Here is a 20,364-nt window from a genome sequence, read left to right as displayed (position 1 = left end):
TGAGCACTCAAGAACCCCCCCGGAGGAAATAGGGAAACCAGCGACTTGACCCACCAAGACTCAATATTAAATAACGGAGCTAGCAGCGACTTTTATGGAGTCAGAGAGGCATTTGCATGTGATCCTTGGCGCTGTGTTCCAATTGTTTTGCACTGTGCTGTCCCAACAGTCTGAGAAGAGCATAGTCTGGCGTGTCTGGCAGAAGAAGACTTCGAAGTGCGTCGAAGACAAGTGAAGAGGAAAAGGAAAGAAAGAGGAGCAGGAAGGAGCAGCAGTCACATGTCACGCACGGAACAACGATCCCCCAGCTCTTTCCTCCTTCCTCCTTCCTCCTGCTACGCTCGCTCGCTCCTTCCTTACTGCGGGTTGCAAGCAAAGGGTATATACTCGTTTATTAAAGGGGGATTATAGAAAGTATCTGTCTGATGCTACCACGTCTAGACCAAGACCCACGACCACAACGAAGATTTCAACTGATGCTGTTACAGAGTTTTCTTGTTTCATGCATTCTCCGACTGGATTGTTTGCTGTGATCGTCGTCAGTATGTATACCTGCGCGCGACCCGACGTTCAAGAAGGGGGGAAACTCACCACCAACCAATCCATGCCCTCGTTGATCCCCTTGCCATCAATAGCCGAGCACGCAACGATGCTCCAGTTCCGGTCACGCAGCTCGCCGAGCTTCAGCGCTTCGGAAATCTCTCCAGCGCCCTTCGCGCCCGGCTGGTCTTGTTTGTTGGCAAATACCAAAAGCGCCGCGTCCCGCAGTTCTTCCTCGTTCAGCATGGCCGCCAGTTCGTCAGCGGCAATGCCTAATCGCTCGATATCCGTCGAATCTATCACGAAGACGACGGCGGCTGTGTTGGCGTAGTAGCATCGCCAGTATGGACGGATGGAGGTTTGGCCGCCCAGGTCCTGTAGACATATTAGTCCCTCCAATTCTCCTGCAGCTTGGATGTATCACGTCGACGTACCCAGACATTCAGATTGAGGTTCTTGTAAGTAACGGACTCGACGTTGAAGCCGATGGTGGGGATTGTTGTGACCACCTCGCCAATCTGCGATCATTAGCTCAGAGAACACCAAGAGTACATGGCACATATCTCACCTTTAATCTATACAAAAGCGTTGTCTTCCCCGCATTATCCTGATCTCCTCATCAGCACTGGCCTTCAACAACAGATGATGAATCATACAAGACCTAAAATCAAAATCCGAATCTCCTTTTTTGCCCACAGCAGGGACCACAGCCGAGAAAATGAGCCTCCCATAGTTAATTCCCCCTCTTGTTATTATCTTATTATTATCCGAGACGTAGTAATCGATGTGGTTCGCGTGAGAGCGTTGAATCGTATCTGTTGTACTCAGTTATGTACCTCGTGAACGATGACCAGCGGCAATATTCCGTGAGGTGTTCGCTTTTGATCTCGCTTTGTCGCTAAGCACGTAGACGGTCGTAGTGTTCGCTAATTATTAGAGAAAATTGTAATGCGTTCGGGGTATAGGCATGCTTGTTGTTGTCGTCAAAAGTTGGTGAGTGTGGTAAGTTCTGATGGTTGAAAATAAAAAAGTACGTAGAGTCGTGACCGCATTGCAGGGGAGGCGCGGGATTGGATCAGCCGCGTGGAGAATTCCGCCTGGTCAAAGCTCAGTCGTCGCCCGTCTATCACAACCTTTGGTCCTTTGGACTCATGAACACCAGTGAGAGAGGCACCGCTCGCTGAAGTGTTTTCTTGCTGTCTACTACCGTCAAGTCTCACGGCTTATGTCTTGCGGAGCCATATCAGGAATGCGATTTGCTGGAATTGTTGACGGATAACTACATAGCATACGACGACACGACAGTTAGTTGCTTCAGGTTGAAAGAATTGGCTTGTTTTCTGTTGCTGTCAGACCACAAACATGGTTGGGAAAAAATCAGAAAAAGCCCTTCGAGATGAAGGTACGCATGCTTATTTGCATGTCAACGAGGACTTCGAATCTAATGCGCCGCGCAGGTCTTGAAAGGACTGATAACAACATGGAGCTATCCAGCTGGCCTCAGATAGCTCCAATCAATCAGAAGAACTACTATACGTATGTAACGCTCTTGGTTTTCATCCAATGCTTGGTAGATGAACGGAGGATGATGGCTGATGATGACAATGGCAGTGACTACCTCAAACGCGACGACCAACTCCTCGCCTTCCGCCTGCAAAACGAAGAAGCTCGAAACCGCATGGCCAAGACGGCCAAAGACCGCGACCGCGCCCTCGCTCTAGGAAAGCAAGAACAGGGCGATGCGGAAGTCGACGGCGATACAGCTATGGAAGACGCCGAAGAGGCGCCCACCGAAACAGCAGGCTCCAAGGTGATTGTTCTTCACCTTGGAAGCCAGAATCTGCGTATTGGTCTTGCAAGTGATGCGCTGCCCAAGACCGTGCCGATGGTTATTGCGAGAAAGTCGGCAAAGAATGAGTCTGAAGATGGTGTTGAGCCTAGGCCGAAGAGGATCAAATTAAATGAAGATGGGGAGGAAGTGCAGCCCGAAAAACAGTTCGGCCCAGAGGTGCGTTTTGAGATTGATATATTCTCGTAAAGCGTAAAGCTAAGTAATATACAGTTTGCGTCGCTATTTGGCACCATGTGCGCCGAACTCAAAACGCATATGAGGCAAAACAAGAGGAGAATGTTGCCCAACTCTAAGGAAATGGTCATCAACTATAACCGTCGGACAGTACCAGAGCATATCCCCGAACACAACGATCCCTCAAGAGTGGAATGGACAGAAATTTCCAGTCCGGCTCCAGAATACATCACCGGACAGGAGGCGCTCAGGATACCGGACGACTCCAAGCCGCGCTACAAGTTGTCCTGGCCGATACAACATGGCTGGTGCAATGAGAAGGACTACGACAGCGCCAGGCTTTTGTTCTTGGACATATCACTGATCTTAGAAGACGCCATTAAGACTCAATTGGGGCTTACGAGTAAGAAGGACTGGACGCAATATTCTTGTGTCTTTGTGATTCCAGACCTCTACGAAAGAACCTACGTTTCCAGCGTGTTGGAGATGTTGATGAAGGAATTCTCTTTTGCCCGTGTCTGCTTTATCCAGGAAAGTCTGGCGGCCACATTTGGCGCTGGATACACCTCAGCCTGCATCGTGGATATAGGCGCCCAAAAGACATCCATCTGCTGCGTCGAAGAAGGCATGTGCATTGAAAACTCGCGGATCAATCTGAAATACGGCGGTTTTGACATTACCGAGACCTTCATCAAAATGATGCTCTACGACCATTTCCCATACGCCGATATCAACCTGAGACGCAGGTACGACTTCCTGCTCGCCGAGGAACTGAAGAAGACCATCTGCACGATGAACGAAAGCGGGGTGTCGACGCAAGTATTCGATTTCCACCTGCGCATCTCCGGGCAGGATACGCGAAAATACATGTTTAAGGCCTACGACGAGATTCACCTTGCGCCTATGGGCTATTTTCAGCCGGCGATTTTCAGCGCCGGTGGTGATGGCGATAAACTACAGGGACGTCGGAAACTCTTACCTCGGTCATTGGACATTTACGATGGCCAGCAGAATGATCCTACGTCTGCAGCACAGTCCGAGATCCTGGCAGCGATTGCACCGCCTCTCCCTGCCGAGCTGGCGGGGGTGACAACAACCGAAGACGAGAAACCATCCCAAACCAATGGCACTTCTGACGTCCAAGCGACGCCAAGCCGGTCTCATCTGAGCATTCTCGGCCGTGTGCAAGACGTAGAAGCCACCCCTCGATCATCAGTTGCTGGATCTCCAGCCCCGGAAACGACAAACACGCCCTCTCAGCAACAGCAGCAACAACACCAAAACGGAACGCCAATTCCGGGGGATAAAACCGGTGGTACAGCAGCAGCTGTGTCGTCAAGTGCAGGGCAGCAACCGCTACAACAACCACCGCCTCAACCACGTCGAGCACCCACCATCGAAGAGCGCGACGACATTCTCCCCGTCTACCCTCTCGACCAAGCCATTCTAACCTCAATCACGCACGCAGCACGCTCCGACGACAAGAAGATGCGCGATTTCCTCGGCGGAATCATGGTTCTGGGCGGCGGCAGCCAAGTACAGGGGTTCCATGCCTACCTCGAAGAGAGATTGCATGTGCTGCGGCCGGCGTTCGCAAAGGAGATTATGATTGGAACCCCGCCGCGCGATCTGGATGCGCAGGTGGTTGTATGGAAGGGGGCGAGCGTGTTTGGGAAGTTGAGCTCGACGAATGATAGCTGGATTGGTCGGCTGGAGTATGATCGGCTGGGGAGTAGGTTGTTGGCGTATAAGAGTATGTGGACATATTAGCCCTCCTCCTCCTGAGGATTGCTTGAACATGTATCTTTTCCCTTTTTGGTTTGACAGATGTATGGATGTATTTTAAGACGATGCTAGGTAGTACAATGCAATGAACGATCAAGTATGCACAAGTGAAAGTACAACGGCGATTGAAATGGCAATGTCATCAATAGAAAACAATGGGGAATGGAACACCTTATCGCCAAAAAGAAATACTACAAATCATCCATCTATCTATCGCTCTGATCAGACCGTCTCCGTGTCGGATCCCGACTCAAACTCCTCCTCAACACTCAACATCTCAAACCGATTCATCGGCATCGAAGAAGTCAAAGTCGAATCACCACCCTGCCTCTGTCTCCGCGTCTTAACCTTGCTCACCACATCTTCCTGATATTCCCGCGCACACTCATCGTCCGCAAACTCAATCCTCATCCCCCTATAAGCAGCCCTAGACTTCATACAGGAGCGCGCAAACATGGCATTATGCACCGAATTGGTGTATATATGCGCGACAGACTGCGCATAATCGAAGCGGATGTCGAGCACGACCAGATTGTGGATGTGCTCGAGATGCTCGCGGATGAGCTTTGCGGTGATGTTGGGGTTGGTGTTGTGAATGACCAGATTGCGCGAGGCGCCGTGCGAAATGTTTTGTTTGATGTACGGGCGCACGAAGAATTGGCGGTCGCTCCAGGTTATGTCTGTCTGTTCTAGTATCAGTACTATGGACATGTAATGCGGGAGGGAGGAATAGGGGGGAAGGTGGGAAGAGAGGGGATACTCGTCTATTCCCAACGACAAATCCAACCCGTCTCGCGCGCTCTAGGAACTGCTGCGCGGCTGCAGGATCGGCGAATGTCACGCGCGCGGAGTTGTCGATGTAGCGCAGGTAAATCTCGAGAAGAGCGCCGCCGCGAATTGCGTTTGTGAGGTCGAGATGGGTGGTGCGGTCAGGCAGGTTGCGGATTTCGAGGGTGCGTTGTTCCGGTTCAGCATCGGGTGCTTTTTGTTCTTCTTCTTCTCCTTCTTCTGATGATGATGAATCAGATGGATTTTCGGGGTCTTGGTGTCTACTTCTTCTGGTAACATAGAAAGAGGCATTGCTCTCGTTCTCATCCTCGTCGCGAGGGGGGCTCTTGCTACTGGCGTAGGAAAGACCTGGGCCTGATATGAATGGGCCAGATTTGGCGACTGGATGTTCTGATGCTGATGTTGATGTTGATGCACGTGTTTGTGCAGCTAAAGCAGAATCGTTGGCCAGGACCTGTCGACATCAGTAGAGTGCACTGTTTTTCTAGGAAGGAGATTTACATCGAAATTCTCTCGACTCACGCCCCCTGCTAAGAGGGAGCGCTTGATGTTTTCTTTTTTGCTGTCAGTTTGTTTCCTTCCATCTAGAAAGTTGTCTGTCACATACTGAATTGCTGGGAAACTCGAAGCTGGCATACAAATGAGTTCAAGCTCATAAAAGCTAGTGGTGGAACGTACCAGATGCTCGTAATACGCCTTGTTGATGGTGACGGTGTCTGCAAAAGAGCTGTTCTGTATGTCCTCATGAGCAGGTGCTATTGCTTGTCAAGATGAGTACTTACTGAGTCCATTCTGGGCACAAAGTCAGCGTTGAACGATAGTTACGATGCAAACAGAACAGACAGCAAAGTCTCCTATGATCAGAGGGGATAATATGATCGACGCACCTCTCTCTAGCCGTGTAGAAGTAGGAGCCTGGAGCAGGCTGCATAGACATGGACGGAAAGGACATGTCTTCAGACGAGAGAATCAATATGAGGGCAGAGAGAACAAGAAGGAGAAGGAGAAGATATCAGAGCGAGGTTGCGTCGCGTGGGACAAGCTCGTTTGCTGCGTGGGAGAGGGGCGCATTGCCCGATTGGGATTGGGCGGCGGTGCATGCCCTAAGTCTAAGTGTGAAGTGAAGAGTCGAGTTGGGAACTGGCCTGACAACGAATCAATGGTAAAAACTACTGCGGCTTGCTATCTGACATGTCTTTTTGATCTTGAGCGTCTGATGCTGCAGTCTCCTGAACAACGACACCGTCGACGCCCTCAACATCCTCACGATACAGCGAATGCTCAACATTCACCTTGGGCCCCCTGAACCACCTGCGAGCATCCACCACCCACCAGACCATCACCGCCAGCATCGGCGCCCCATACACCAAGCACGTCCAATTCATCAAGTCGGCCGTCAAGTCGCTGCCCGTCACGCTCGGCAGGCACAGTATCGGCAGCATCAGCAAGACAAACAACGCGCCCGCGGCGCCAACCGGCTTGCTCAACCGGCCCAGATTCCAGGGCCCCGGCCTGAAACGATCCCCAACAACGAACACGCGGATCGCAATCGGGATGGCAAAGGCAATAAACTGTGCGATTGCGCCAATGCTAAACAGCGCGCCGATAGCCGTGTCGCCGCCCAGGATAAGCAGACACATCAAAATGCCCAAACCCCCGTTCAGAATCACCGCATTGACCGGCGTTTGCGTATGCGGGTTTACCTGCTTCCACACCCGGGACAGCGGGAAACAGTCGTCGCGCGCATAGGCGTATGTGACGCGCGACGCCGCTACCATGCAGCCCTGGCCCATGGAAAAGCCACAGATAATGGTCAGCGCCAGGAGAGCCATGGCCGTCTTTTGCGGCAGCACCTGCAGCAGGTACGATGCCCATGGCTGGCCGAGATCAGAGTTCATCACGGCATCGATATCGGTCACGGTGTAGGCCACCACCAGCTGCAAGAACCAGCCAAACAGCCCGCCAATAATCGACGTCAGCGAAATGGCCCGTGGAGAGGCGATGTTGGCATTGGAGCATTCCTCAGACAAGTGGAAGGGCGAGTCGTAGCCGGACATGGTCCAGATGACGCCGACAAAGGACATGAGGATGGCGACGCCGTCTGGGAAATCGGTGCCGTTGAGGATAGTGCCCCAGACGTCGCTTGCAGAAGTGAATTTGGGTCTGTTGCTGGTGGCAGCGGGGATGGTGATGAGGGTGATGACGAGCGCGAGGATGTTGAACACGGAGCCCCACGAGTTGAACGTTGCGATCCACTTGGTGGGCATGCTGCTGATGATGGTGTGGATGATGATGATGAGCACGGTGAGCAGGTACACTTGCCAGTTCGTGGGCACGTAGTCTGGGTTGGAGATGCTGCCGGCAGCGAGGATCATGGCAGCTAATGAGTAGTCGACTGAGGGCGCGCCAGTCACCTGGCCGATCCAGTTCGACCAGCCAGTCAGCCAGGCGGCGAGAGGACCGTAGCCAGGAGGCGCGAGCACCGCAGATGCATAATACAGGCCGCCACTTACACCAGTCAGTCAGCCTTCTCCGTTTTCCCTCTCTAAATTTGAGTTGGATAAGACAGCCATACCTCGTCGGCATAGCAGAGCACAGCTCGGCCATCGCCATCGCAACACACTGTATGAAAACCATGGCAATCAACCAGCCCCAGACCATGCCGCCGGTGCCCGCATAGCCCATGCCATAGTACATGGTGCTCGCGAAAGAAGGCAGAAGACCCAGAACCGCAAAACTAACGCAGAAGGTCGTCCACAACGAAAACTCGCGCTTGAACTCCTGCCTGTAGCCCAGGGCCACCAGCACCGCGTCATCGGAGGTTAGGGCATGGTCGGTCACGGGCACGTCGCCGTCCGGGAGCACCGAGGTGACGGGGGCGTGGTCGACGTCTCGGTAGGATTTGGGGTCTTTTGAATCCATGCTTTGCGCCCTTCTGTACTCCCTGTGGTGTCAGACTTGTCAGACCGGGTGCAGTGCTATGCGGTTATATACGTGGTCCATCTGTGTATAACGACAAGAGGCGTACGCAGGAAGGATCGCACAAACACCACTAGTACCTGTCAGGGATGTCCACGCGACAGCCACCATAGATAAGACGACCAGTCTGTGCATCTGCCTGACATATCCCTGCAAGCGCCAATGGAGCATGATTGGGCAATCAGGCGTTATCGTGATCGCAGATCTGGCAGGCATTAACTCGGAACGGCAGTCAAGACGGCCATAAATCTCTGCCGTTTTTTTCTGATGTACGGTACACTCCGTACTCCGTAAAGGAGGCAGACCCCTGCATTATCACTCCACAGATGGTTACAGAGAAGTAGACAAAGTTGACCAAGCAGCGAAACGGCCGTTATCAGTTCACACAAGCGCCAAGCCAAGCCTTGTTTTGCAGGCGCAAATCACAGCGCGAGACGGCTTGAGTTTCCCGGCTGGGAAAGGTCTCGCTACTTGATACTACGTTAGGTTCGTTAGGATTTAAACAGAACGACGGAAAGCATGTCTATAGTTATAAAGGTAAGTTAATATGCTAGTGATCAATTGTTTGTATTCTACAAGTCAACTGCTCTCTCCCTTCCATCAATTCCGGGCTTCCAACCAATTCCAAGAATAAGGGACATTTGCTTGCTTGCTCGTTTAGAAAGGCTGTCTCTCATCAGTAACTGCTATCGCGGCGGGAAAAGGCAACAGAAGAAACCTACGTTGTCCTCAGCAGGAATGGTACGGTCAAAGTAGGTGTCGAGGAAAGGCAGCTTCTGCAGAATATCCTTCCTGACACGCGGGACCTCGCCGAAGAAGAAAACGGCGAAAACACCGGCGGCAGCACCGAAGCCACCAGCAATGAAGCCGCTGTAAAACTGATTAGCGACGGGTTGAAAGAATGACGGTGGCGGTAGTTACTTACGCCTTGGTGACCTTGGGGAGTGTCAAGCCATGCCAGTGGGTAGCGACGGTGTATCTGTTATTCGTCAGTTTTTTCCGAGCAGATTATAATCGAAGTTGCATGCCCAATGCCAGTTTCGAAGACACGCCAACAAATTATACTCCGTTGTGTTCCGTAACAAAAGCACCGGATGCGTAGGCATGATCGAGTCGGCAGTACTCACTGAGGACCGTAAGGAGATCGGTAGGGAGGGCTATAAGAAGCGCGCTTGAGCAGGTTTTGCGTGGCGGGAGTGTTGTAGACCGGCTGTATTCATGTCAGTGAACTCGTATCATTCCATGCCTCGGGCGTTCGCCGTTGAGCTCAGCGTGGCTTCGGTGCCACCTTTGGCAAATAACAGGATGAGACGATTCAATTGAATGTTGTCTGTTTGACGTACCATTTTGACTGGACTGCAATTGGTTATGATATGATGTCGAGAAGTCGAAGAGGAGCACAAGGTCCGCGAACGAAAACCGGAACATCATCGCTCGGGTTGCAGCTGGCGCGCCATGCCTGTTCGGGCATGGTGGTGGTCACGTGATATCGCAGCGTGTTCTCAAGCTCATCTGTAACTTGACTCTAACTTATCTACAGCAGATAATTAAACGATAACATCTTTATTCTGTTGTATAGGTATAGTCATGCCGATATGTCAACCCAGAAGAAGCAGCAACAACGACGCCGCCTAGCCTGCGATCGCTGCCACTCGTTCAAACTGAAGTGCCCTCGGTCATCACTGCAGAGTGAAGACCCATGTGCAAGATGTCTCAAAGCAGGCGTAGCCTGTTTCTACAGTCCGTCTATGCGCGGCCAAATACGCGCAAAACAGGCTTATACCAGGACTACGCCGGTGGGATTGGATAGTTTCTATGATGAGAGTCCTGTTGGGGATGTTGCCATGCCAGGGTTTGAGTCTGGTAATTCTTTTCTGGGAAGCATATATATACCTGGATGAATGGCTGATGATTATTTGCAGATGATTTTTTCAACAACATGGTCTTAGACTGGTCAGGGACTGGCCATGGTGAAGGGGATGGATTTCTCGAATCTATCCCATCCATACCACAACTCCAACCTGATACGAGTGAAAATGGAACCAGCAATACAGCACACTCCAGTCATAGCGGCAACAGCATTGAGCAAGACAATCTCATCCAAATACTGCCGCATGAGCCCATAGCCCGACCACAGTCATCGCCTTACTATCTTGGCTACTCGGTCCCTGACACGCTACAATCTCCAGACGTGTTTCTGCAATTAACACATATACTAGTCACACTGGAGGGACTAGCACGCCACCTACCATCTTTTCAGACACACGACTCGTCCGCCGAACCAACCAGCAGCACAACGAGCTCAGCAGAAGTAGACCACAACTACGGCGTCAGCAAAGCATTCGCCATAACCAGCAAGCTAGCCGACATCTACATCCCCCTGATAGAGCAGACGCAACAACGAAGAGACCAAAAGAAGAAGAAGAACAACAACAACAACAACACAGAAATAGATTACTCGCTCCTCCACCTCCTCTTCGCGTGCCACAACCGCCTCATCGACCAATGGCACTCGATGCTCAAACATGCCGAGATAGTGCACAAAACCTCCCCAGACGGCCAAACACGACAATCGCGCTGCGCCCAGCTCAGTCTAGGCTCGTACGTGCCTTCGTCATCAGCGACAGTGGTGCCCATGGAAATCATCATGCTGCAAGAACTGGCGATGCATCTGGCGAGTCGAGTGGACGATTTGATTGGCGTTGTAGCGGCCAATAATAAGCAAGAGGCAGATAACGATATTATAGATCATCATCACATCGCACTATCCGCCAAAGCGCTGCATGAGCGCGCACTGGGTATGCGCGCGGACATTGCGCGGTTGAAGAGTCAGTTGGAAGATGCGACTGTGAAGATAACATACATATAACTAGCATAATATATATATACACATACATATGAAGGGAGAGTTAATAGTCGACGTCATAAGGCTCGGTAGATCGGATCCCCACAGTTCCATGTCTCCACGGGAAACTTCGGATCAACCTCCCTCTCTTTTTTCCTTTTTTCCTTCTCTCCCCCTCTTCTCAACCCTCTACATTCAATCAAATACGAAAAAGCAATACAGAAGAGATAAACAGAGAGAGAGAGAAATGTCCACAAACCGCCCCTTCCTCGCAAACTTCTTCGCGGCCTTCCGCGCGCAGTCCTCCGCCTTCAAAGCCGCCGCCGCCTCCTCCGCTTCGGCCTCCGCCTCGGCATCATCACAGCCCAGCAGCTCAGCAGCGCAGAGAGCCTCTGTATCAGCCGTATCGGGGGGAAGGACGATATCAACCTCTACATCTCCTACTACATCGACATCGACATCGACATCAACATCAACATCGACATCGACATCATCACCCCCTCTATCGCCCGCGAATAATACGGGGACGACGAATACGCAGAATTCTCACCACACTCACACTCACACTCACACACATACGCATACACATACGCATCACCGCTCATCACATACACACCGCCAACGCCAACAACACCAACGACAATCCCACAATCCATCTACCACAAACATAGCAGACTCTACACAGTCAACCCCCATCCCAATATCCTACAACAACAACAACGACCGCCCCCGCCGCGGCAGCGACAGCTCCTCTGGCTCAGGCGGCTTCCGCGACGCCCTGGGGCCTGAGAAATGGTACATCGGCGGGCGCACGGCGACGGGCGAAGAGCGGTTTTATCGATTGGGCATGGTGACCAAGGGCGGAGGACGGATTGGGGCCAGTGGGCGGGTGGGGAGTGTTGATCGATTGAGTTTATAGATCCATATCCCTATCCACGGAGTGGGATGATGGYGATGATGATGATAGGTAGGGTACTGCATAATAGATATGATTTGTTACGATACTACGATATGAATACAAAATGGATATGTTTTTTTTTTCCAAATACTACATGGTAATGGTAATGATGTGCATTTGTCTAACCTAACGAAAACAGATTACCGCCCATATTTTTCTAGAAAGGAAAGAGACAGACTGAACAGACGGAAAACTTTACATACATACGTACATACATACAGGATGCGGCCAGACCAGAGCGAGCAGTCTGGCGCAGAAAAAAAAGGGGGGGGAGAGTAAGTATGGTAGTAAGATGAATGGAAACAAAGCAAAATCGAAGATGAATCGAAGTCTTCGATCAGACAGATAGACAAATTAGAAACGCAACAGTACTGACAGAAGGAAAAGAAAAAAAAAAACATCTCCACCCACTTCTATAACCTCTTTTTTTTCTTCCTTTTTTTTTTCTCCTTTTTTTCCCCAGAGCGGAGGCGAAATAAAAACGAAAACAAAACAAACCCTAGGCAGAAAATGAAACACCCCCGTTCTATTGATGATTTGACGCCGGTTGAACCAACCCATCTCAGATATACCATTCATGACGGAATGACGAATGACGATAGAAATCGAATGTAAAAGAAAAGGGAACCCCTTTTTTGCGTTGCTGTTTACCATGGCCGGCCGTATCATATTTAAACTCGAGGTGTCGACAATTCACAATGTAGTGACGTTCGAACTCTGCGTACTGTGGATCCGAGACGGCAACTCGCAGATCTAGTCGATCCTCTATAATCAAAAACAAAATCCTCCACAAGACACCCAGACATCTCTAAACCTATTGTCTAGCGGGTTGAACGGATCCTGTATTCCGAAGGGAAAAAGGCAGAAAAAAGTCAATTGGAATATTCACGACAAAAAGAAACGACAGCATGGAAAAACTTCTCAAGTAGCTATAGGTATAGGCTCTTGTGGATTGGTCTTTTCATTGTTCTGGACTCCGCTGGGATTGCGCATACCGTCTCCGCTTAGGCTCGTGGAAGCCAAATAAAGGCCGTTCAATCCGCCATCCTGGTGTGGTCCGCCGGTCGTGGTGGGGTAGTATTTACGGTCCGCATCCACTTGTTGCGTGTGAATAGGCTCGTGAGTGGGAGCCATCGACTGCGGGAATACGGGGTTCATGTAGCCCTCGGGCGCGCCCGGCTGGAACATGGTGGCCCAGTCGAGCTCGTGGTTGGGCGGCTGTTGGCCGGGCATCACTGGACGCTTCGGATCGTGAATCATAGGAGGTTTAGCCTGTTCAATTGAATGACGGTCAATATTATTCAGATGGTGGCCACCATGAGCTTCAGAACCAGAGTGGACAAGGTACGGGCTCGGCTTGTGAGCAGCCATCCAGGACGCTCTCTGATCTGCCGGGCCAGGACTGAACGCGTCGCCGTTGTTCAGTCCGTGGACAGAGGACATTGAATATCCCAGAGGCTGCTGCTCCGTGAGGCCGGGCGGAGCCAGTCCGTGGCCGTTCACGGGCGCGTCGCCAAAAGTCGTACCCGCAATACCATTGGAAGGCGGGATGGAGTTACTGACTTCTTCCTGAATGGGCTTTGCGGCATTGGCCGCCGCTTGGGACCGTTTCAGGTGTGCCTGAGGATGCGAGAGATGGCTCGCTCCTGTGGGGTTACCTCGGCGTAACGAGCACTTTTGGAAGTGTCGTTTCAAGATATCGCTTCGGGAGAACGTGTCCTTGCAGAGCACGCACATATAGGGGCGGTCGCCGGTATCTAATCAATTAATACAATAACTCTCTCTCTCTCTCTGGGTGAGAAACAGAGGGGCAGAAAACTCACGTCTCAAAAGATGGCGCTTGAGATGCTTCGCATGCAGGTATGTCTTGGTACAGTGAGGGCAAGGAAACTTGCCATCGGCATCCTTGGCGGGAATGGTCGTGCTCTTCGCGCCTCCGTTCACACCGTTGGGGACCGCAGCGCGTCCGGGCACACTGGGGAGAATGCCTCGTCGACCTTGGGATCCCACGACTTGGGTGCGCGGGGGTTCCTTGCCAGGCAGCGGAGCCAAGCCATTGGCGGCGGCCAGTCCATCGGCACTCGCCCACATGGGAGGCTTTCCCTCCGGGTGACTGAAGGCACCCGATGGCAATGTCGTGTAGTCCGGGCGGCGGTCGCGGGGCGGGGCGGGCGCGATGGGTTGCGGGTAGGTCTGGGGCGCGGTCGTGGGTGGCAACAAGGTTTGAGGGGATTGGTATCCCTGCGGCGGCTGGCCTTGGGGCTGCCCCGGGTGAGCCAGGAACGAGGTGGGCGGCAGACTGTTCACGGGCGTGTGTGGTCCAATTGGGCCGGCCGAGGTGGCGTACACGTCGTGAGCCGAGGTGGCCGGGAAACGCGCCATGTCGGGACGATACGACTGGCCCATGTACGGCGCTGGAGACTGGCTATGATGAGGCTGCAGCGGCGGCAAGGTGTGAGGTTGCGAGACCGGGTAGGGCGGCTGCATCTGGTACTGCGGCATTGGCATGTTCGAGAGGGGAGTTGAGCCCTGGGGCAGCGAGGTTGACGGAGGTCGCGACGGGTGCGAGCGAGGATCCATGATGGGGAGGACGAGAAGAAGTTGTTGTGATGGGAGGTAGACGCGACCGGATAATTTTTTTCCTTCAATTTTTTTCCCCCTCTTCTTTGCTTGCCTTTTTTTTTTTCCTTCTTTTTTTTTTCTTTTTTTTTTCCCTTTTTCTTGCCTCAATCAATTCTTATCCCCCAACTGTGAAATTTTGTCTTCGTCGAGACAGGACGCGTCGGCCACAGCAGCGCACAGGAACAGCAGACAGATCGTCACGGAGGAAGGAAAGAAGATCAAATCAAATAAAGAACGAGAGATCGACTCCACCAGCGAGGGAGTCACAGTGCTACTAGGAGAGGAGAGAGAGGGGGGGGGTGTGGACGGTTGGATGGGGGGCGGGCGAGCAGACAGGGAGGGAGTGGAAAAAAGAAGAGAGGAGCAGCAGAGCGAGAAAAGGGCAGGTCCCCACGGTGGAAAACTTGCGTGGGAAGTGTGGGAACTTCTCTTTATCCGCGACCGGCCAAGGTCAAGGCTTGGCTCCACGGTGGGTCTTCGCGTCTAGGTGGACGCAGGATGATGCTTGTCCGAAAGGAACTGGCAGGCAACGGCGAAATGCACGATGAGGAGCGACGAGAGAAGAGCGAGTGGAAGCGGATGAGGAGGAAGAAGAAAGAAGAGAGAGAGAGAGAGAGAGAGAAAGAGAGAGAGAGAGAGAAAGCGGAAGAGAGAGGAAGGAGGGAGAGCGAGGGAAAGAGGGAAAGAAGGCAGGGAGAAAAGCTTTTATTAGGTAAGCGGCCAGTGGCGGTTAACGTCCGAGTTGGGCTAGCCCGCCCAGTAAACACCCGACCGACCATCTGTGTGTCTTCCAGCTGCTATTCGCTACTCGGTTATCGGAGCAAGGCCGGTTTGTGTGTGCGCGCATGTGTGTGGATGTGTGTGTATGCTCGCTCAGAAATCGAATACATCAATCAATGTGGGCAGTGCTGATTGGCGCGTTCCCAAAAGGGGCAGCGTGTCGATGGCGTTGCCTGTTTGGTCGCCGTGCATACCTGCTTACTATTCGACGTGGTGGCATTTTCTGAAGCCGTACGCACTGGATGCTATATACTAAACTATAGTAGTAGTTACGTAGCAGATGAATCTCTGCACGGAGTGGGACATATCCACCGCTGGCAATTAAGCATACTTTGGTGTTTCTCTAGTTTTGCTGCATGGCCCACCCGTCGCAGTCAGGTATTCGTGCGTGCGTTTATTGCGGCCTGATACGTCGCGGTGACCTTGATTACGTCGGTGTACCACTACTGCCACAGCACTAGTACGCAGAAACTAGTGCTCCGTAATCCAAGTCCATATATGTATATATAGGTCGTGAGTGATAGAACAGAACTCCTGAATCTCGCGATCCCCGCACTGGAGACTTCCCAAGTTCCCTCGAGGCTTCTCCCGCTTCCATTGTGGACCTGACCCATCGACGTCGTCTTCCCGATGAACAAAGCAAATGTCAAAACCTACATGGCCGTGTACATATATAGTTATAGTGACGGCGTACATACAACGCGTATCTACAGACTAGATAAATAGTCGCCAACTTACACGTATATAGAGCGCCTGCAGCTACCCTTCTCGGCCTAGCCGCTTCCGTATCCGGGTCTTACTACGTCGTCGCCAACATACGTTGAATTCGGCATTTGCCGCGCCGAGCCGAGCTCTTCTCATTGTCTGGCACTAACCCATTGCTAAGGGAAAAAAAAAAAAAGAAAAGTAAAATAAAATAAAATTGGCCAAAACGTTGCCACTTTCGGTATGGCCCATGGTTTCGGGTCGCTTTTCGCCACTCGCTCTTTCGGTTTGCTCGGCATGGCGCGACGGAATGGTTCCGCTTTCAGCCGAGCCATTGCTCTCAGTTTGGGTATGCCTATTGTATATGGTACGATACGAGCATGTTGATGTCGACGTTGATGTTGATGTTGATCGAGATTGGAGATGGAGATGGAGATGGAGACAGGGCTGAAATAAACTACGATACTATCCACATAGCCTAAAATAGTCAAAAATAACTGGGGCAGCAGCCGGGGCCTCTCTCCATACGCCTGATGGAGTAACCGAGTACAAAAAGGATCCAAGGATTAGCACGACTTGAGATAAAAGCAAAAGCTTACGGCACGGCGGGTGTAGTTTTGTCGTCGTCGCCGTGGTGTATGCCCGTCCTTGTCTCCTCATGCTCTGTCGATAGCGCATGCCGTCCAACAAACAACGACGCCCCAATCGCCAACCCGGCAACGCCAGCATACAGAATCCACGCATTCCTCAAGCTCCACGCGTACGCCATCTGCACGGCTTGCTGCTGCGCGACATCCGGGATCCCGCGCAGCTGGCTGACCGTCACCTGCGCCTCATTCCCCGAAAACGTCACTACCAGATCATGCGGAAGCCCTGCCTCGGCCAAGGCCGACTGCTTGATGTCCATGGAGCTCTGAAACACCACTCCGCCAACAACAATCGACACCGCCTGCGCCAGTCCGCGCATAAAGGTCAGCGTCGACGTCGCCGTGGCCGTTTCTTGCTGCGACACGTTCGCCTGGATCGCGACCATGGGCGGCTGGATCAGAAGTCCAGACCCGAGTGCGCCGATGCACTGGTAGATGATGATCTTGGCTAGACCAGTCGATGGCTGTAGATCGATCAGCAGCCCGAATCCGAGTGTCATGAGACATGCGCCGGCCCAGAGAAGCGCGTTGTACCGGCCGGTCTGGTGGATTAGCAGGGCACTGGCAATCCCCCCAATTCCTTCGAGGAATACAAAGGGAAGACCGAGCAGGCCGGATTGTAGCGGTTGTGCGAGTTGTGCGGACTGGAAGTAGAGAGGGAGGTAGTATTCTGGACCCATCATTGCCTAATACGCATGTCAGCATCAGCATCAGCATCAACATCAACATCATGAGGAAGTAGTAATGTAGACTTACAAACGCATGCAACGCCCCAACCGCAATCGTCGCAGCATTCGACCGACTCCGAAACACCTGCACCGGCATCACCGGATACCGAGCAACCCTAGCCTCGATGAGGTAAAACACGAGCGCAAAGGCAAGGCCCACGACAATCAACACCAGCACCTTGGGCGACGTCCACTGCATATACTGCCCGCCAATATTCAGGCCCAGCAGAGTCATAATCGTCACCGCCAGCAGCGCCAAACTACCCAGCCAATCGACCGCTTTCAGGCCGCGCCAGATTGGCGTTTGGGGGTTGTGCACGTCCATGAAGAGGCAGACGACGAGGAACGTGACTGCCGCGATGGGGATGTTTGTATACCTAATCTTGTCAGACAGACATATATATACATATATATAGGGGGGCAGGGACATCCTACCAAATCCACCTCCACCCAGCATACTCCGCAAACGCGCCTCCAATAACCGGGCCTACAGCGCCCGCAACCGCCCAAATAACATCGCACACGCCCAAATACAGCGTCCTCCTCCTCATGTCAAACATATCACTAATCACAATATTCACGAGCAACATAATCGCGCCCGCAGCGGCTCCTTGCAGCGCTCGGCCCGCTATAAGCATGCCCATACTAACCGCAAAGCCGCATATAAAAGAGCTCAGCATAAACAGGATTATGGCCGCCAGAAACACGATTTTGCGGCCCCAAATGTCCGAGAAATTGGTCCATACGGGACCCGAGGCGGTGTCGGCGAGGACATAGGCGGCGCCAACCCAGGTGTAGCCAGAGGTTGAGTTGAAGTGTGTCGCGATGGTGGGGAGGGCGGTGGTGACGATGGTTGTGTTGACGGCGGAGATGAAGAGGGCTGCATAGAGGACGGAGATGAGTGCAACGATGCGCAGGGGACTGCGCGTTGGTCGGGGGGAGTCTATGGTGAGGGGTTGCATTATTCTTCCTTCCCTTTTGTTCTCCATCTATTTTGGTTTCTTCAGAGTGAGGTTATTCAATTCCCCTTTTTTATGTTTATTCGCTCGGCTTCCGAGGCCTCCGATTTCCGATGTCGTTATCAGCCGCAAATTGACGTGCAATCTTAGCTCTTCAGTTATTTCACCATGTTTAATTTGAAAACGTTGGTGATGTATTATGTCGTGAGAAAGTAGGTTTGGGGGGTAATTCTCTGGAAGGATCCTGGATTGCATGGGTTGTTGGTAGCCCCAAGATACATATACATATATATCTATATCTATATCTATATCTATAACATACAATGTACCTCCACATAGATAGGTATATACAGAGACTAAGAAATCTCTTGGAATGTGCCTATAAAGCACCCAGATAAAACTTTTCGGTGACCGACAGTATTCCCAGGCATCATGTTCCGAATAAATGAATAGATTGGACGTAGTTAGTTAGGGCTTTGCTCGGCGATGATGATGGGAGCATTCACCTTGGTGTCACCTACATGAGTAGGAGAAAATAATTATTTTATTAATAAACAGAGCTCACTAAATGCCTCAAAAAAATAGCTCTTGGCAGTAGCCAAAACAGATCTGTCAAATGTCTTTAACAAAGGACTAAATATGACTGACATGCATGATCTGTTTCAGCTGGATCTCGTGGAAGATGATGGAAGATTGGGTTTACGGCATAAATAGAGGATGATCTTCATGATGCTCGATGGTTCAAGTGCTTGAAGTAAGGTGACGCAACCCTCATACGCGGTGCCTGTTTCCTTCTCCTCTCCTTCCCTTCCTTCTTTCTGCCTACACCACTCTTGCACCCCTAGATTCACCTTCCATCATTATGTTTCTTTACGACTTCCTCCATCGACCGTCTAATTTAGACATCTTTTCAACTCCTTGTTCGTTGCAGAGAAGAAATGCCCATGCCACTTGATGGCCAACGTTGGAACGACTCTGATCGTTGGTACAGTCCCATCGCTCCAAGCCCCGGGCTGCTACGAGAGCGGCCTGGAGAAAATCAAAGTTCTAACATTAAGTCCACCAGACACGTCCCCAAGAACTCGACCCGTGGCATTTCCAGCTGTAGATGGTTGTTTTTTTTTTCCCTCTCAGACTTTTACCTTTTCCATCATCTCTAGCATCCAGATCCGTGGGGCCGTCCAACGAGATATGACGGGCAGCAGAACACCCATCTGATCTGGTTGAGCTTTAACTAAAGAACGCCATGTCAACAGTCAAGCTCAAGGTCAAGCCAAATGTCGGTGTTCTTCAACAACAAAGTGGCTCAACCAGCTCGTTGACAATCAGAATCTCCATCTATTGAACATATCCAGGACCCGTTTCTTCGTGAGGTTGCCGGTCTCCTAAACTTTCTGCCTCAATCTTCGTGATCAGGAAGTGGCCGGACTGTTTCGGACCTCTACCCTGAAGTACCGGCAATGTGTGCGCCCGAGTACTCTGTGATCAAAAACCCAGCCATTCGTCGAGATGAACTAATACTTCAACATCAACTAGTTCTTCGTTGCAAGCAAATATCTCAATATCCGCGTCTCAATGCATATCAAAGCTGTTGAAGAGGACGCGTCAAAGACAACAATGACGACTCTCGTCACGCCCAGTGCAAAGGTGGGAGTGGGAGTGAGAACAGAATCGTGCATGCTTACAGAAGACATATACGACGGCCCGTGAACCAACAACTATGTATTGTATTGGCAAAATAAATGTCTCCAAAACGTGATACGAATACCTTTCGGACTACTTTTTACTTCGAATAATACGACGTGTTATTCAATACGTCTGGCTCTGACCACGGATCAATCAAATGATGCGATGCCCTATTCATTCATATCTCGCTCTACGGAACCCAAAACCAGCCCTTATCATGTGCCCCCCTATTATTATTTTTCAGTGGGTGGAAGGGTACAACAAGCTGACAGCGGAATATAAAATGAGCATTACCAGAAGCCCCATTAGGGGGTC

At 51.6% G+C, this 20,364-nt stretch overlaps 8 protein-coding genes across 8 annotated transcripts, besides 3 other annotated features; 2 read left to right on the top strand and 6 right to left on the bottom strand.

The window, feature by feature from the left end:
- Positions 1-500: 500 nt before the first annotated feature.
- UA08_07572 (ADP-ribosylation factor-like protein 1) lies at positions 501-1,271 on the bottom strand (the record flags this gene model as incomplete). The annotated part of the gene is made up of 4 exons (XM_020262480.1): positions 501-527; positions 592-915; positions 975-1,058; positions 1,197-1,271. 4 exons carry the CDS (start codon positions 1,269-1,271, stop codon positions 501-503), a joined length of 510 nt encoding a protein of 169 aa, XP_020117212.1.
- A 631-nt stretch (positions 1,272-1,902) lies between these two features.
- UA08_07571 (hypothetical protein) lies at positions 1,903-4,287 on the top strand (the record flags this gene model as incomplete). Its single annotated transcript, XM_020262479.1, has 4 exons — positions 1,903-1,942; positions 1,998-2,548; positions 2,603-4,213; positions 4,264-4,287. The coding sequence occupies 4 exons, from the start codon at positions 1,903-1,905 to the stop codon at positions 4,285-4,287; spliced, it is 2,226 nt and encodes a 741-aa protein (XP_020117213.1).
- Positions 4,288-4,573: 286 nt separating this feature from the next.
- Positions 4,574-6,092, bottom strand: UA08_07570 (hypothetical protein; the record flags this gene model as incomplete). The annotated part of the gene is made up of 7 exons (XM_020262478.1): positions 4,574-5,035; positions 5,112-5,594; positions 5,663-5,694; positions 5,748-5,769; positions 5,819-5,872; positions 5,923-5,932; positions 6,028-6,092. The coding sequence occupies 7 exons, from the start codon at positions 6,090-6,092 to the stop codon at positions 4,574-4,576; spliced, it is 1,128 nt and encodes a 375-aa protein (XP_020117210.1).
- Positions 6,093-6,309: 217 nt separating this feature from the next.
- Positions 6,310-8,062, bottom strand: UA08_07569 (putative amino-acid permease; the record flags this gene model as incomplete). Its single annotated transcript, XM_020262477.1, has 2 exons — positions 6,310-7,648; positions 7,716-8,062. The coding sequence occupies 2 exons, from the start codon at positions 8,060-8,062 to the stop codon at positions 6,310-6,312; spliced, it is 1,686 nt and encodes a 561-aa protein (XP_020117211.1).
- Positions 8,063-8,495: 433 nt separating this feature from the next.
- On the bottom strand, positions 8,496-9,465 carry UA08_07568 (hypothetical protein; the record flags this gene model as incomplete). The annotated part of the gene is made up of 5 exons (XM_020262476.1): positions 8,496-8,642; positions 8,842-8,989; positions 9,045-9,098; positions 9,247-9,329; positions 9,463-9,465. 5 exons carry the CDS (start codon positions 9,463-9,465, stop codon positions 8,496-8,498), a joined length of 435 nt encoding a protein of 144 aa, XP_020117401.1.
- A 593-nt stretch (positions 9,466-10,058) lies between these two features.
- Positions 10,059-11,883, top strand: UA08_07567 (hypothetical protein; the record flags this gene model as incomplete). The annotated part of the gene is made up of 2 exons (XM_020262475.1): positions 10,059-10,917; positions 11,639-11,883. 2 exons carry the CDS (start codon positions 10,059-10,061, stop codon positions 11,881-11,883), a joined length of 1,104 nt encoding a protein of 367 aa, XP_020117400.1.
- Positions 11,410-11,454: a repeat region (Identified by RepeatMasker using a combination of RepBase library and repeat library created with RepeatScout).
- Positions 11,884-12,345: 462 nt separating the features above from the next.
- Positions 12,346-12,419: a repeat region (Identified by RepeatMasker using a combination of RepBase library and repeat library created with RepeatScout).
- A 424-nt stretch (positions 12,420-12,843) lies between these two features.
- UA08_07566 (hypothetical protein) lies at positions 12,844-14,502 on the bottom strand (the record flags this gene model as incomplete). Its single annotated transcript, XM_020262474.1, has 2 exons — positions 12,844-13,679; positions 13,746-14,502. 2 exons carry the CDS (start codon positions 14,500-14,502, stop codon positions 12,844-12,846), a joined length of 1,593 nt encoding a protein of 530 aa, XP_020117409.1.
- A 2,122-nt stretch (positions 14,503-16,624) lies between these two features.
- UA08_07565 (hypothetical protein) lies at positions 16,625-18,366 on the bottom strand (the record flags this gene model as incomplete). Its single annotated transcript, XM_020262473.1, has 3 exons — positions 16,625-17,362; positions 17,433-17,781; positions 17,840-18,366. The coding sequence occupies 3 exons, from the start codon at positions 18,364-18,366 to the stop codon at positions 16,625-16,627; spliced, it is 1,614 nt and encodes a 537-aa protein (XP_020117408.1).
- A 1,959-nt stretch (positions 18,367-20,325) lies between these two features.
- Positions 20,326-20,364: part of a repeat region (Identified by RepeatMasker using a combination of RepBase library and repeat library created with RepeatScout) that runs on past the window's edge.

The sequence above is a fragment of the Talaromyces atroroseus genome, assembly GCF_001907595.1.
Source record: "Talaromyces atroroseus strain IBT 11181 chromosome Unknown scaffold_11, whole genome shotgun sequence".
In the NCBI taxonomy this organism is placed as follows: Eukaryota; Fungi; Ascomycota; class Eurotiomycetes; order Eurotiales; family Trichocomaceae; genus Talaromyces; species Talaromyces atroroseus.
Note: the sequence above shows the minus strand (reverse complement) of the source record. Positions and strands in the feature narration are given on the sequence as shown.